The 17,470-nt window shown below is 41.6% G+C and overlaps 1 protein-coding gene across 1 annotated transcript; it reads right to left on the bottom strand.

The window, feature by feature from the left end:
• Positions 1-4,948: 4,948 nt before the first annotated feature.
• Positions 4,949-7,216, bottom strand: LOC132486397 (transcription initiation factor TFIID subunit 7-like). The gene has a single exon (XM_060093489.1). The coding sequence runs from the start codon at positions 6,513-6,515 to the stop codon at positions 5,466-5,468; it is 1,050 nt and encodes a 349-aa protein (XP_059949472.1). The 5' UTR covers positions 6,516-7,216; the 3' UTR covers positions 4,949-5,465.
• Positions 7,217-17,470: the final 10,254 nt, after the last annotated feature.

Below are 17,470 nucleotides of genomic sequence, written 5' to 3' on the forward strand. Positions count from 1 at the left end.
GTTCGCCCACTCTTCTGCAGGTCTCCGAGGAAGGGAACTCCCTGGAGCTTAGGAGGGCATCCCGTGTCCAGCCGCCTGCTCTTGGCGCTCTCTCCGGGGCGGGAGAAGCCGCTTAACGCCAGACTAGGCCGCGGGCCGCCCTCCCCACGGACTGAAATAACCCCCGGCCCGCGGGCCCGCGCGCTCCTCTCCTGGCGCCCTGCGGCCGCCGCGTCTGGGCCCTAAACCCGCCAGCCGCCCGCCCGCTCGATCCGCGCCGCCCGGCAGTCCCAGCGCCCGCGGGCCCCGGGGCAGACTAGAGAAACACTTCTAATGAATCTCAATACAGCAGTAGAAAGCTGTCCGATAAATTCCTGCGATTACGGCCAGAAACTCTAGGCGCTGCTGCGGCGGAGTCAGACCTGCCTTCCTGTTCGGCCAGAGACCCCCACCTCCCGGCAAAACAAAATGGGAGGTGCTTGATCGCGCCTGGGGTCAAAGGGTCAAAGGGACAATCTACAGAGACCAAGGTTTAAAATAGGGAAAACGAACAAACACTTTGGGGGGTTTACCTGACAATCGGTGGCTCCTTCGGATCAGAAAACCCTTAATCGTCTCCGGAGAAGAATGGCGGCTCCACAAAGGTGCCGGCCGCCGCGCCTCTCCAGGTGTAGCTCTTTGCTCGCCAGGGGAGGCCTGAGGCGGGCACATCCCCTATTTCGTGGTAACATCGCCGAGGATCCTGGCCTGAAGCCCTGCGAGCTGGTGGGACGCAGGGCCCTCGTTATTTCTAGAGGTAAGTCAAGGCCTTGTACAATCGCATTGGAGAACATTTATATACAGCTAAAAAACTTGACATAAAAGACCTGTGTGGTTCCAGCGCTCTGTGCGTGCTAAGCCTCGGGGTTCTTGCTGAGGAGCCATGCAGCTTTATGCAGCAGAAGTTCTGGATATAACTGACTACAGGCCTAGTAGGCAAGATGCAGTTTGGGGCATCAGTGAGGGTACCGCTGTCAGGACACACTTATCCTCCCATATGTTTATAATCCCAGCGTTGGAACGAATTCTCTTAAAGTTTACATTTTAAGCCCTAGGCGGTATTTTACTTTGGGGGTAAAAACAAAATGGTGGAGGGGGCAGAAAGTATGCTAAAATGATTCTTTGATTTAGAAAGCTTTCCTTGTCTGATTCTTTGGATATCAGTTAATATTTAAAAGTGAGGCACCTAAAAGCAGATTGTGCATGGATACTGTTTGTCAACGGGTAGACTTCATTGTAGTAAACAGTGACTTGGCCTTTTCTTTGGAGAGTGCCCAAATGTATCTGGATTTCCTTTCTCTGGTACCGTATGGTTTCTTCAGAGAATAATCTTCCAGTCTTGACTGTGTGTGTGTCTGTGTGTGTTTGCGGGGGAGGGGGGCCGCGGGTGGTGTTTACCTTGGGTACTGATTTAATGACACCAAGTGGGGGAAGAGGGTTGACAGCCTGCAGTCAGAAAACAGACTTTCACACAATTCCCTTGTTCAATGCTATGGACCCCCAGCCTCCATCTGTGCCTTCTTTGGTTCAATTTACCCAGAAAATAAACTTTCTGTCTGTGGGATGGGTAAGGAAAAGTCATCTGGCTTGAGTGAGATAGGGCTCCTGGACATCCAACAGCTCTGAGCACAGATTTTATCTTTTTTTTTTTTTGTCTGTGCCACATGGCATGCAGGATCTTAGTGCCCAGACCAGGGGTGGAATCTGTGCCCCCTGCAGTGGAAGCCCAGAGTCCTAACCACTGGACTGCCAGGGAAGTCCCTGAACACAGACATTAACGAATCCTGTTTCTAGCCTCACACCTTCCCTCTTCCTTGGAAACTGCCTGCAAAAACTGAGCCTCAGTGTCTACTTCAAGTGTGTGTGTTTCTCCTTGGTATACCTCCTTGCAGACATTTAGCATGTAACTTTCTGTGATCTCTGAATTAATTTATCGTTTCTTCATCTGCTTTGGCCTTCTGAAAACACTGACATCTCTCACCCACTGTTATCTCATCTCCTATTTTCCTTGTCCTTGGGGATTACTATGTTATATTAGCAGGCTATTTGACAGAGAAGATTCATGAGAACAATGTGCCATTTTAAACTAGAAAAAAAATTTTTTTTAATTTAAAATTTTAAAATTTCGTATCACATTTGATGTTTTTTCAAAATAAATTTTATTTATATATTTATTTTTGGCTGCATGGGGTCTTTGTTGCTGCGCTCGGGCTTTCTCTAGTTGCGGCAAGCGGGGGCTACTCTTCGTTGCAGTGCACGGGCTTCTCATTGCGCTGGCTTCTGTTGTTGCAGAGCATGGGCTCTAGATGCACGGGCTTCAGTAGTTGTGGCACGCAGGCTCAGTAGTTGTGGCTCACAGGCTCTAGAGAACAGGCTCAGTAGTTGTGGCACATGGGCTTAGTTGCTCCACAGCATGTGGGATCTTCCCGGACCAGGGCTCAAACCTGTGTCCCCTGCACTGGCAAGTGCATTAACCACTGCACCACCAGGGAAGTCCCTCACATTTGAGGGTTTTTAAAAAATGTTTTGGTTTTTTAAAACTGTCAATTAATTACCTATGGTTCATTGTTTATTTTTTAAAAGCACATACCGAGTTTTTACAAACACAAGAGATGCAGGATACTACAATAAATCATCAACTGCTTTTGCATTAAATTCATATATGTGTATGTTTTGGAGAAACCAAGTTAGTAATCAGTGCCAGGGATCATGAGGGCATTAATAGGGAAATGGTCTGTCATTTCATTGAATTATCAGACATAGTTGTGCAATAATACACAGATCTCAAGTTCCATGAAATATATTTAAACAGCTGGACTTGGAGCACATGTACTCCCACGCATACATGGAAAATAATGGCAAAGGAACTTCCAAATTTTCAGTGAAGACCACCACCCTTAGCAAGATGCACACCCACATCACATGTTCCCTAGCACTCAGATTGAGTAGCCAGATAGGATTACCAGAGAAAGTAAGGTTTGAGCTGAGGGCTGAGTAACAAAAAGCTAGCCATGAGAATATCTGGAGACTGTTCCAGGAAAAGGGAAATGTAAGTGTAATGTAAGTAAAGCTCTGTAGTGTGAAAGAGCTGGGCATTTGAAATACAGAAAGGCGGCCAATATACCTGCTGTGTGGTGAGCAGTCTTCCTAGTCTGTGTTTTCACACAATTCTTACCAGGTAATAAAAGTTTAAGCAGAGGTTCAAGACAGTCCTTCAGAGACATGATTGGTCACAATTTGTCCAAATTTTTTGTCTCAAACATTTGATCTACAAATTCAAAATGTCAGGCTTTATGACATTTAGATGTGAACATAAAGATCCCATTTACCTAATCTATAGAAATAATGCAGAACAGAGACCCCACTGACATGCTTATTGCAGCATTCTGTGTAACAGCAAATTTAAAATGGAACAACCTAAGTGACCGGCAATAGGGGAGTGAATAAAATTAAGAACTTGTAAAATTTCTGCATTGCTTAAAGTTTTCAGTGAGTTTTTGCTTATAATTTTTTTTTTTTTTTTTTTTTGCGGTACGCGGGCCTCTCACTGTTGTGGCCTCTCCCATTGCGGAGCACAGGCTCCGGACGCGCAGGCTCAGCGGCCATGGCTCACGGGCCCAGCCGCTCCGTGGCATGTGGGATCCTCCCAGACCGGGGCACGAACCCGCGTCCCCTGCATCGGCAGGTGGACTGTCAACCACCGCGCCACCAGGGAAGCCCTCTTATAATATTTTAAAATACTAATTTAAAAATTTCAACTTCCATTCATGAACTCAGAAATATTGAAAACCGTAGCCCACTATATATCACACTCATCAGGCAAGGGAGCTGTGAGAAAAGTGAGTCTTTTTTGGTAACTCTGGATTTACATGAAGGGAAATGGATCCCAATCTTAAGTTTTTCTCTTTTGAAGTTTACATAACAGATAATTACTCTTCATTATGAAGATTTTAATATTTATGCAAAACTAAGCTGTGAATGAATCAAAAAAAGCTACAGTAGTAAACTGACTCAGTCTGCTTATGCTGCAGATGTATTTGAAGCAAACTTTGTTTCTGCTGTAATTTATAAACTTAGAATGATTCTTTAATTTGAAATCAGTCAACCCCATTTAAAGCAGCTGTTTCTTTATACACTTTTCTACCATTTCAATCAGTCTTTAATTCAAATTTTTAATCCCTGTATGTTCAGACCCTAGTAAATAGGCAATAATAGTTTGCTTTTATTCTAGGAATTGTTCTAAGTCTTTATATGTATCAACTCAATAGCCAACAACTCAAGGGCCCTGAGGTAGGTAATATTATCACCTCCATTTTAGAGATGAGGAAACTGAAGCCAACAGATTAATTTACTTGCCCAAGATCAATCTCAACTAGGTCACTGAACTAGGATACAAACCCAGGCACCACATCTCCTGACCTTGTGATTTTAATCTCTTTACTCTTCGTTTACAGTGACTAACAAGGCAAAGTACCTAATCTCAGTGAATTTACAGCTTAGGGGGGACATGAGCAACAGGTAACTTAGACTTTGGTATGATAGATGCATAAGAGTATTTATCCCAATAGACTATTATAGAGAAAGAGTAGTAATTAAACTCCTTGAAAAAAATGTAAATAAGCTCAGGATTAAAAATAGTGAGAGAATGTGGTGAGATCAGGCTGAAAAAAAAAGAATTTAGGATAGTTTAGGAAGGTTCTGTATCTCCTGACCTCCAAATGGAGCAGGTGGATTGGAAACATAATGCAAAGATGACATTTCCCCACTTCTTTGCCTCTGCTGTTCCTCTTTTTCTTAAATTCTAACATAGCTGCTTCTTTTCCTACAAAGCAGAATCCAATTGGTCAGTCATTAAACCCCATAAAGAAACCACTTCAGAAGAGGATCTGATACCCACTACCCCTAAAAGAGCAAGACACATCATAAGGTGAAAATTACTTGCTTTTATTTATTGCTAAAACAACTTTATGAAATGATTTGCAATGCAAAATGTGGAAAACTGCTTTGAATAACTGGGAAAATAGCTACAGCATGGGAAAACATATGTAAACAAACTTCACTGCCACCAAACTAGAATCTACTAATTTATCTCAGATGGCATCACAGAGTAGCAATGGCAGCTTCTGGTAAACGGAGAAACAGCAGCAAAGTCCTGCAGTGAAGCTGTGATTAATTACCAAACTGAACTGTTCACTCCACTAATCCTACAACTTCCCTACATTTATCTGTCTATACATTCCTACTTACTACAGGACAAACACCCACCAAAGTGGTTCCAAAAAACAAATGAGACAGAAATTCACAATTATAAAACAAATCCAAGAGAAGGCAGTGGAGGAAACTGGGAACTACTGCAAAGTTTTACTATCTAGTCCAGGTGATGAAAACAAAGTTTTTCTTTCAAGGCTGACCACTGTCAGGAATGAAATTAAGTATCAAAACTCTCCTCACTTCTCTAGGAGTGATTCTAGCTCTTCTTGCAAAGAGCTGAGCTGCTCCTTTTCTCGGTCTTCCTTTTGTTTCAGTTCATCCAGCACAGCCTGAAATCTGCTCTTGAGAGCCAGGTTTTCCACTTTCATGATGAGATCCTCCTGTCGCTTTGCCCTGTCCTGGGTCTCTTGGAGCTTGCCTTTCATGTTATCAATCTGTTTCTGAATTCCCATAACCAGCTGATTCGTTTCCTCGTTTTCTTGGTGGTGTTCATCTGACTCATTTAGCTTGTGCTGTAGCTGCCTTTCCAGATCTTCCTCAGTGTCAATGATGTTTATATCTTCTTCATCTTGATGCTGTGTCTCATCTTCATCTTCACTGCTGCTGCTGAGGTCATTGAATATCTCCCGAAGCTCATCATGTTCTAATGGGTCATGGCCCTGCCTGTGGCCAGACATTCCTGGGGAAGAGATATCAAGGCCTTGACTTTCTGCTTCTTTTGTTTCATCTTCAGCAATTATTTCCCAACGGGTACTGACAGCTTCAGCATCTGTGCTCAGCAACCGCTTTACTTCTTTTTCCACATCTGGAGACTCAATATATTTCTTCTTTGCTGTCTTACGGAACCTTCTCTTTCTGACATTTTTTAGAGGCAGAGTAATTCCATGGTTCCATATAAACTTTTTCTCTTTGTCCTTATCCTTTTTCTTGCTTGCTTTGGGATCAGCAGTGGCAACTGGTTCCTCAACAGGAGGATAGAGATCACCATCAGCTGTACAGACAAGCATCTGAGAGATATCAGCTGTCTTGTAAAAGGTTTTTTTATCAATGGTTTTCAAACTTTCCATAACACATGGCAGATCTACCAATTTTGACGCCAATGGGACCTGGTCCACTCTGACAATTCCATGACGCCCATCAGGGTGTAACTCAATTGTCAGTCTGTCCTTCAGGTTGACATGACCAGACTGTATCGCCCGCCTCACAGTAGAGGCATACTCCGGAGGTAGGCGTAAGATAAACTGGCTCTCTAGTTCGTGAGGAGCATCATCTTTGCTCTTACTCATCTTTATTTCTTTGTGACTCTTATAAATTGACGTCTTTAATTACAAAGAGTTCTAGGTAGAACAGCAACTAAGCGTCTATTCGGAATTAAGTCCCAAGTCTTTCTAAATATGCTGTGACAATACCAGTCGTTAATGACGCATTGCCTTACTCAGGTCCATTTAAATCTGTTAGCTGCAATGCCAAGTTCCAACCTCTAGATAGAGGTTGTCCTGCCGCTGCAGGACAACGCAGGGAAAGCAAATGGCGGCTCCTACGGAATGATTTTCGGCACAGGAAGTAAGGCTCAGCAGATACTCCCAATCCACAAACTCTCCCGGAACAAAGATACGCAAAAAGCGGGGCGTCGTGAGCTCTCTTCGCCTCGGGTACTTACAATCCAGTGACGGTTATAAGTCCAGTCTCTCCGGACAGGCGCGAGCGAGAAACGAAGCCACTCAGAGAAAGGCGGCCGGGAGCCGAGAGTCTCCTTCCGAATTCCTTTGTTCTTCCCGGCACTTGGCAAAGCGATCCGCTGATTATCGGTGAAACGGCTGAAGACGGGCAACGCGAAATCTCGCCAAGAACCGCAGCTCCGAACGCCAGATTCTGCAACTCCGCAGCTCAGGCGGCCTCCGTCCGTTACAGCAGACCTAGCCGAGAAAAAACAGCTGCGTCACCACGCGAGACCGGCAGCTGCTGTGAGTCACAACACGCCTCGGGCGGAAGTGCGAGCTGCCCCAGCGCGCGCAGGCACAACGTGCGATTACGCTATCCGGCGTCTTGTCGTCTCGCGAGAACTTGGCCTTAAAGGGATGAAGACTGTTTCGCAAAGAGCTGTTGGTTTAAAAGTATTTAGAGGAAACGGTTCTAAGAAAGACATGGATTCTCCCGCGCGCCTCCGCTACCCCCTCCGCTAAGCCAGGGCTTTTACCGGATCTCTGTGGGGCCGGATACCTCGTAGGCTTCCGGGTGATTGCCGGAGATAGGGAGTCCGTGCGGAAATGGTGTTTGTTTCTGGAAACATCTCGGCATCTCCACAGGCTATATTCAATCTGGAGCCGATAAAAGAATGTATAAGTAACCATTACCGTGGATTTTAAAGTACCCAAATCAGTGGAGTGAGGAAGTGCAGACCACTATAATGCTAAGTCTGTGTTTGTTGATTATGAAGATGGCCGTAGGGGGCCCATGACTCGGTCTGTTTCTGTTTTGAAGACCCCCTGAGGAAACAAGGGTGATTCCTCTTTTTAAATTTAATTTAATTTTATTTATTTTTTATACAGCAGGTTCTTATTAGTCATCCATTTTATACATATTAGTGTATACATGTCAATCCCAATTTCCCAGTTCATCCCCGCCCACCCACCCCCCGCCCCTTCCCCCCCTTGGTGTCCATACGTTTGTTCTCTGCATCTGTGTCTCAATTTCTGCCCTGCAAACGGGTTCATCTGTACCATTTTTCTAGGTTCCACATATATGCGTTAATGTACGATATTTGTTTTACTCTTTCTGACTTCATTCTGTGTGAGTCTCTAGATCCATCCACGTCTTACAGATGACCCAGTTTCGTTCCTTTTTATGGCTGAGTAGTGATTCCTCTTTTTAATGTGTTTGACGTAGATATAAATGTAAACAGAAGGGAGTGTTCTTCTGGAGGCCCATGTTCATTTAGGACAGTTGGCTGAAAGACAAGTAGTCTGATTAAAGTAGAATATAATTGAAGTATTACTTCTTTCTACTCATTTGCCAGTAATTTTTAAATTAGTTTGGAATTTTAAAAAATCCACCACTACTGTTTGGATAACTTTTCTGCTTGCCTCTTCTTTAGGTGGTCAAGTATTCTTCAACATGTACTTATAGTACTTCAGTCTAACTGAGTAACAGTTCCCACTTATTCCTATTCATTTCCATTTATTAACAGGATCAATTTGGTAGACTATCAAGGTCATTAAAATTTCAATTTCTATTCTCTAAAATATCAACACCTGCATCTAAGTTTTAGAGAATTCACTTAAAATGTGATTAACATTTAAAAAATTCACTTTATATCTTTATTTACTTATTGTCTCCCTCACCTAAGATTGGAAGCTCCATGATAACCAGGAGTCTAATATCATTTTCATCCGGTCCCAGTGCCTAGTATCAAAACGTGGGAGATAAAAAATATTTGCTAATTGAATGAAACAATTGATCCACCCAGGAAGAAAATAAATACAATCTAAATCCTATAGTGCTTTGTCAGAGAAAATACATTCTATGTCGCCTTAAAATGAGATAGAGCCATTTTATATATACATTTCCTCTCCAGTCACGGACCGTGCCAATTGTTATGAGGCCAGAAGTTTGCAAATAGAGTGTGTGAATGTGACCTCTTTGATTTCGTAGACTGTGCTACTGTGTGTCATGGGGTGGAACTTAAATGGTGTGGCACCCGTTTGGTTTTTTATGTTAAGTTTGAAGGAAAATTATGCTCTTCTACATAACTGTACTTTAGTTCTTTGTTCTGTAATGTGTTCAAGAACGTTAGCTGATGTATATATAATTTCCAGGATGATCTATTTCCTCTTTTTGAAGAAATTTTTCCAATGTGCTTGTCCCTTAATTGTACCTGATTTTACTTACTTAATAGATATGAGTGTAGCATGCTAGCCTTTGCATAATGCTTTATTTAACCCTATAAATTGTGAGGCCATGCTTATACATGAAAATAATCCAAATATTGCTTTGCATTTTAATTTCCTATGAGTTTTATGATGCTCAAATATCTTTGTCACAGAAAATAACTTGAGATAAATTCTAGGCAATTCAGATTTGCCAAAATTATGGTGTATTTTGGTTATTAAACCTTGAAATGGATGGTTGTCAGGGATAATTAAAAGGATCAACTGAAGTTTCCCCTAAAGTATCTACCTCCTTCAATCCTGAAACATATTTTCTGTTTTTGAGTTTAATACATTTTCTGAATGCTATTTTTTGAGGGGTAGTTACATTGATCTTAAACCTAAGGGCACTGCCACATCACCATTACCTTAATGTCTATTGATAAATCCAGTTGTTGTTGTTGTTGTTGTTGTTGTTTTGACTGGGGAACTGAATTTTATTTATTTATTTATTTTTGGCTGCATTGGATCTCTGTTGCTGCGCACGGGCCTTCTCTAGTTGGAGAGAGCAGGGGCTTCTCTTCGTTGCATTGCGTGGGCTTCTCATTGTGGTGGCTTCTCTTGTTGCAGAGCACGGGCTCTAGGTGCGCGGGCTTCAGTAAATGCAGCACGCAGGCTCAGTAGTTGTGGCTCACGGGCTTAGATCCGTCACGGCATGAGGGATCTTCCCAGACCAGGGCTCAAACCAGTGTCCCCTGCATTGGCAGGCAGATTCTTAACCACTACACTGCCAGACAAGTCCCGGGGAACTGAATTTTTAATTCTGTTTAATTTTTTTAACACCTTTATTGGAGTATAATTACTTTACAATGGTGTGTTAGTTTCTGCTTTATAACAAAGTGAATCAGCTATACATATACATATATCCCCATATCTCCTCCCTCTTGCTTCTCCCTCCCACACTCCCTATCCCACCCCTCTAGGTGGTCACAAAACACTGAGCTGATCTCCCTGTGCTATGCGTCTGCTTCCCACTAGCTATCTGTTTTACATTTGGTAGTGTATATATGTCCATGCCACTCTCTTACTTCATCCCAGCTTACCCTTGCCCCTCCCTGTGTCCTCAAGTCCATTCTCTACTTTATTCCTGTCCTGCCCCCAGGTTCTTCAGAACCTTCTTCTTTTTTTTTTTTTTAGATTCCATATATATGTGTTAGCATACAGTGTTTATTTTTCTCTTTCTGACTTACTTCACTCTGTATGACAGACTCTAGGTCCATCCAACTCACTACAAATAACTCAATTTCGTTTCTTTTTATGGTTGAGTAATATTCCATTGTATATATGTGCCACATCTTCTTTATCTGTTCATCTGTCGATGGACACTTAGGTTGCTTCCATGTCCTGGCTATTATGAATAGAGCTGCAATGAACATTGTGGTACATGACTCTTTGAATTATGGTTTTCTCAGGGTATATGCCCAGTAGTGAGATTGCTGGGTTGTATGGTATTTCTATTTTTAGCTTTTAAGGAACCTCCACACTGTTCTCCATAGTGGCTGTATCAATTTACATTCCCACCAGCAGTGCAAGAGGGTTCCCTTTTCTCCACACCCTCTCCAGCATTTATTGTTTGTTGATATTTTGATGATGGCCAATCTGACTGGTGTGAGGTGACACCTCATTGTAGTTTTGATTTGCATTTCTCTAATGATTAGTGATGTTGAGCATCCTTTCATGTGTTTGTTGGCAATCTGTATATCTTCTTTGGAGAAATGTCTGTTTAGGTCTTCTGCCCATTTTTGGATTGGGTTGTTTGTTTTCTTGATATTGAGCTGCATGAGCTGCTTGTAAATTTTGGAGATTAATCCTTTGTCAATTGCTTCATTTGCAAATATTTTCTCCCATTCTGAGGGTTGTCTTTTCATCTTGTTTATGGTTTCCTTTGTTGTGCAAAAGCTTTTAAGTTTCATTAGGTCCCATTTGTTTATTTTTGTTTTTATTTCCATTTCTCTAGGAGGTGGGTCAAAAAGGATCTTGCTGTGATTTATGTCATAGAGTGTTCTGCCTATGTTTTCCTCTAAGAGTTTGATAGTGTCTGGCCTTACATTTAGGTCTTTAATCCATTTTGAGTTTATTTTTGTGTATGGTGTTAGGGAGTGTTCTAATTTCATTCTTTTACATGCGGCTGTTCAGTTTTCCCGGCACCACTTATTGAAGAGGCTGTCTTTTCTCCATTGTATATTCTTGCCTCCTTTATAAAAAAATAAGGTGACCATATGTGCGTGGGTTTATCTCTGGGCTTTCTATGCTGTTCCATTGATCTATATTTCTGTTTTTGTGCCAGTACCATACTGTCTTGATAACTGTAGCTTTGTAGTATAGTCTGGAGTCTGGGAGCCTGATTCCTCCAGCTCCATTTTTCTTTCTCAAGATTGCTTTGGCTATTCGGGGTCTTTTGTGTTTCCATACAAATTGTGAAATGTTTTGTTCTAGTTCTGTGAAATCTACCATTGGTAGCTTGATAGGGATTGCACTGAATCTGTAGATTGCTTTGGGTAGTATAGTCATTTTCACAATGTTGATTCTTCCTATCCAAGAACCTGGTATCTCTCTCCATCTGTTTGTATCATCTTTAATTTCTTTCATCAGTGTCTTATAGTTTTCTGCATATAGGTCTTTTGTCTCCTTAGGTAGGTTTATTCCTAGGTATTTTATTCTTTTTGTTGCAGTGGTAAATGGGAGTGTTTCCTTAATTTCTCTTTCAGAGTTTTCATCTCTAGTTTATAGGAATGCAAGAGATTTCTGTGCATTAATTTTGTATCCTGCTACTTTACCAAGTTCATTGATTAGCTCTAGTAGTTTTCTAGTAGCATCTTTAGGATTCTCTATGCATAGTATCATGTAATCTGCAAACAGTGACAGCTCTACTTCTTCTTTTCCGATTTGGATTCCTTTTATTTCTTCTTTTTCTCTGATTGCTGTGGCTAAAGCTTCCAAAACTATGTTGAATAATAGTGGTGAGGGTGGACAACCTTGTCTTGTTCCTGATCTTAGTGGAAATTGTTTCAGTTTTTCACCATTGAGAATGATTTTGGCTGTGGGTTTGTCATATATGGCCTTTATTATGTTGAGGTAAGTTCCCTCTATACCTTTCTGGAGGGTTTTTATCATAAATGTGTGTTGAATTTTGTCAAATGTTGTTTTTTTAATGAAATCCACTTGACATGTAGAAACACTCTGAGTTGATAAAAGAATTACACTCCTGTGGTTTTTCCATAGAATATCTGTGATACTGGTGAACCAAAGATTTGAGGGGGAGCAATAAATTCCCCAGTGTGGTAATAAGCCTCAAAGGGCTTCCTACTTATGATAAAGGAGTATCACAAGTGGGCTAATGCTGTATGATTGAAAATTCCCTTTAATAAACTTTCAAGTTCCTTATACTGTGGAGGTTAAAAAAAAATGTTAGTGATGGGAGAAGGCTTGTTTATATTTTGGAGATTGAAAATTATAAGAGTGAGGAAATAGCAGATAGCCCCCAAAATACACTTATATACTGTTCCAGCAGTATATAATCAGTAAAAAGCAGGTTAACTAAATTGTAGCAGTCTCTTGTATCAAATAGGATGCTTTCGATAGAAAAAAAGACCAACCTAATTTACACTGGTTTAAACAATAAGAAAATGTGTTATCTCGAAAACCAGGTAGTCTAGAGCAGCTCTGTCCAACAGAAATATAATGTGAGCCACGGGTGAAAGTCACATATGTATGTAAAATTATCTAGTAGCCACATTAACATGCCAAAAGGAAACATGTGAAATTAATTTCAATGACATTTTATTAAACCTAATTACCAAAATATTGCTCAACATATAATCATAGTATAAAATATTAACAATATTTTACATTCTCATTTTGTACTGAATCTTCAAAATCAAGTGTTTATTTTACACTTACAGCACATCTCAGTTTGGACTAGCCACATTTCAAGTGCCCAGTGGCCACATGTGGCAGGTGATTACTCTATCGGACAGTGCAGTTCTAGAAGTATGGCTGCCTCTAGGCAGGATCGAATTATGGTCTGGCACAAATTGTTTAACTCTTGCTAATTTTGGATAATGAACATTTATTTATACTTTATTATTCTTTCAGCTTTACCCTCACCTCCTTGTAAATTTCCAAAGTCTGTCGTCATAAGAAACCTGCCAGCAGTAACTGGGGAACTTCCTTCCTTGTCCATGGTAAGTTCAGAGAGTGGCTCTTCCCAACCAAAATCTGTCTTTCAATTTGATTGGACCAACTTAGACTATATACCTATCCCGGGCTCAGTAATAGTCACCAGCGGAATACCCTAAGCCTGTGATTTTCAAAATGGTGGAGAGAAGGAGACATTTGGTGATGTCTGGAGACATTTTGATTGTTGCACCTGTGGGATCTCCTGGCCTCTCATGGCCTGTCATGCCACTGCTGGCATGATGAGCAGATGAACAAAGAGGCCACAGTGGCAAAGATAAAAGCTATTCAAGTACCTAACTTACCAAGGTTGATCTAGGTGCTTCCACATCCAAATTTCCAATATGCCAGCAATAGAGACAAACACTAAGCCCTTTACTTTATATGGCAGGAATGGCTTCAGTTAACATTGCTCTCAATGACCTGCTTGGGGAATTTGTGCTTCCCTTTTCTGAAACTCTGGGCTCTGCAGAGTTAGAAGTCCTTGTCCTTAAAGGGAAACATTTCCACCAGGGGATATAGCATGATTCCCGCTATACTGTAAGCTAAAGCTATATCCTCAATCCTTTTGTTTCCATATGACCAGGGTCCAGCAGACAAGAGAGGAGCCACCAACTTGACAGGGGAAACTGACCCTGATCATCAGGAGGAAGTAGGGCTGCTATGACACACAGGGTTCAAGGAAAAATATGTTTGGCACATAGTTGACCCACCTGAGTGCCTCCTGGTACACACTAGCCCAGTTATTTTGGTAATTGGATATATGCAACAATCCCATATTGAAAGGGCTTGATGACAAGGACTCATATCTCTTGGGGATCAATGTCTGGATTATACCACCAAATAAACCACCAAGACCAGCAGACATGCTAGTGAAGGTGAAAAGAAACCTAGAATGGATAGTAGAGAAGGGAGACAATGATTATCAGTTCTAACCCTGATACCAGTTTCAGTGGTAGAGACTATAGGTCATCCCATTAAACTTTCTCTTCTAAGTTTCCCCCAGGAAGAGAAGACCAGCAGAACGATGAAGGAGTTGCTCCACGAATATGTGTGAAGAAAAGGATCTGAGAGGCACAGAAGGTGGACTATAAGGACATGGACATGCACCACTGAAATTCCCTTTCCATTGAAGTCTTGATTCTGGGAATGCCAGGAGTGTTATCAGTAGGCACCCTTCAGCTGTCACACCCTTTTCAGGGCAGCCCACATCCAATGACTGATCAATGTGGAAATATAAAGACCTAGCCATTTCAGCTAGCTCAGCACAACTCTAAAGGGACATTTTAGCTTCAGAGTTCCCCACTTCTCTCTTTGCTGAATCCTGCCTCTGTCACCTCTACCCCATGGATGTTAATCTCAAAGAACTCCCTAGCAAATATCCGACTTTAACTCAATCTCAGAGTCTGCTTCTTAGAGATCCCAGCTCAGTAACACAGCTCCTGGCTTGCTATTGGACCACGGTAGAGACTGAACCCCTGACTGTGGGACATAAAGTGAACATGTGATCTGAGGTGTCTATAATTTACCCAATTCATCAAACCATAAAATTGTAGCATGTGTAGCAGCACTCCATCTTCAAGTGGAAGTAGTAATACAAGATCTTACGTGAGCAGGTCTGAGGAGCATAACTATGTTTAATAAGTGGACGGTTTATACTGGCAATACACCTACTGCTCCTGCATTACCACCTCTCTTTCAACCTACATCTATGGCCTTATTGGTAATTGGATATATGCAACAATCCCATATTGAAAGGGCTTGAAGACAAGGGCTCATATCTATTGGGGATGAACGTCTGTATTATACCACCAGATAAGCCACCAAAACCAGCAGACATGCTAGTGAAGGTGAAAAGAAACCTAGAATAGATAGTAGAGAAGGGAATGATCAGCTCATTCCCTGTGATCAGATCACTAAAGAGGGAAAATTTGAGCCTAATATTAAAATATTTCCTCACAGAAATCTGACACAAACCATAAGGAGACTAGTAATGTATTACATCCCACAGGACTGGCTCGGAAAGGCAGAAGGGAAAGGAACTCCTCATGCTAGGAAAGACCTTTATGGGTTTGTTTTTTGTTCTTTGTTTTTTAATTGAAGTATAGTTAACTTACAATATCATTTTACTTTCAGAAGTACAACATAGTGATTCAATATTTTTATAGATTATACTCCATATAAAGTTATTATAAAGTGTTGGCTAAATTCCCTCTACTGTACATTATATCTTTGTATCTTATTTATCTTATATTTAGTAGTTTGTACTATTTAATCCCCTTCATCTATCTTGCCCCTCTCCCCTTGATAGGAAAGAACCTTGAGTGGTACATCTGACTGTTCACTTTTCTTGGAAAGAAAGATGGCCCGAGGTATGTATTTGCATTTGTATTAGTTTTCTAGGGCTGCCATAACAGAGTACCACAAACTGGGTGGCTTAAATAATAGAAATTCATTGTCTCACAGTTTTTGAGGCAAGAGGTCTGAAATCAAGGTGTTAGTAGGGTGGGTTCTTTGTGAAGGCTGAGAGGGAGAATCTGCTCCATTTCTGTTTCCTTGGATATGGATGCCATCTTCTCCCTATCTTCTCCTTCTCTTCACATGGACTTCCCTCTATGTGTGTCTGTCTCTTTGTTTAAATTTCCCCTTTTTATAAGGACGTCAACCATCCTGGATTAAGACCCATCCTAATGACCTTGTTTTAACTTGATTACCTCTGTTAAGACCCTATCTCCAAATGAAGTTACATTCTGAGGTACTGGGGTTTAGGATGCCGATATATCTTTTTCAGCAAGGACACAATTCAGTCCATAACAGCATTTATTCATGAGTGGTGGCTAATGGTTTGGCCTATATGCCATGGGATAAAAGGGAATAAGATTAGAGGGTTGGTAACAAGAAAGTCTGGGTATCATCTCTTGCTCTGAGCCTCTTCCGAGGTGTTAATGTAATATTGAATTTCCCTCATTACATAACCCATTTATCATTCCTTTACCAACAGCTACTATTTTTTCTTCTTTCCATTTTATCCCAAACTTTTCTACCTTTGGAAGGGACATTAGGTTCAGCCACTATGCTGGTGTAGATTGCAGACTGCAATACACTCTAGCAAGTGTTTCTTCCTCTGTCCACTCTGTTCCCATAGAGTAAGGTACATAGTTGCAGAACTAGTGGGCTATCTTTACCACCAGGCAATATAGTGGCATTCACTGTTAATCCCAATTTTGCCAGATGGTGTGAAGGTACATCCTGCCCCATTAGGCCCTTGGGAATTCTGACATAAGGTTAAAAACATAGTTATAGTTCCTTGCTTAGGAATTCATTCATGTTTCCTGTCCTTGTAATTGCAGCCCTGGTCCTATGACCAACGCAACAAGTAGGAGAAAAAAAAAAGATGAGGTTATATGAAGAAGAAAGTACACCAGCACCTTCCCCAACCCTTCTGCCCCAGATCCACCAGGAAAACAAGAGAAATCTATTCAGTGAGGACACTCCTTTAGCCCTGCTCATGTTGAGTGTGAGCACATTCTCATGAATGTGTGTAAACCAGCCCTTCGTGCTTTTATCTCCCCCTGTTTTAGACAATCAGTGTTTTAATTGCCTGTTCCAATTCTCTATCAGAATATTACTCTGAGGAGGATATCTCTCTGCCCATTGTTGGACATTATGGGCTGTAAAGTGAGGTCATTGGTCTGAAGAAATGATAGCTATCAAATTGGTGCAATATCTTCCAATTCTCTCACAATATTCTGAGCATTTGCATTTACCACCAGGTAAGCGAAGCCCAGACCAGAATCAGTGTCTACTCCTATCATGACCCATTTGTAGCCCCATAGGGCTACCAGTAACAGCCAGCTGTGTTCAAGGGCTTTCCTGCCAGGAAGTTGGTCACACAGCTATCTGCATTCTCTGTGTATTTTGTTGACAGATGAAACAGTTCTTACTGGCATTTTATGCCTCAGAGGGTACAAGAGGAATATGTTTAGGTTCAGCCCATCTCTGCATTGCTGCAAACCCTCAACCTCATGGACCCACTTGGCCACCTCAAGCAAACACACAGGTGTATCTTCTTGTCGATTCCAATCATTTTGGCCACTGTGCATGAGTCAGTAAAAAGCCAAACATAATGGCTTTTTTCC

This window comes from Mesoplodon densirostris, chromosome 3, assembly GCF_025265405.1.
Source record: "Mesoplodon densirostris isolate mMesDen1 chromosome 3, mMesDen1 primary haplotype, whole genome shotgun sequence".
In the NCBI taxonomy this organism is placed as follows: domain Eukaryota; kingdom Metazoa; phylum Chordata; class Mammalia; order Artiodactyla; family Ziphiidae; genus Mesoplodon; species Mesoplodon densirostris.

What these genes read in the sequence shown, in the direction of transcription:
- LOC132486397 (XM_060093489.1), bottom strand. Translation starts at nt 6,515, where the DNA reads ATGAGTAAGAGCAAAGATGATGCTCCTCACGAACTAGAGAGCCAGTTT.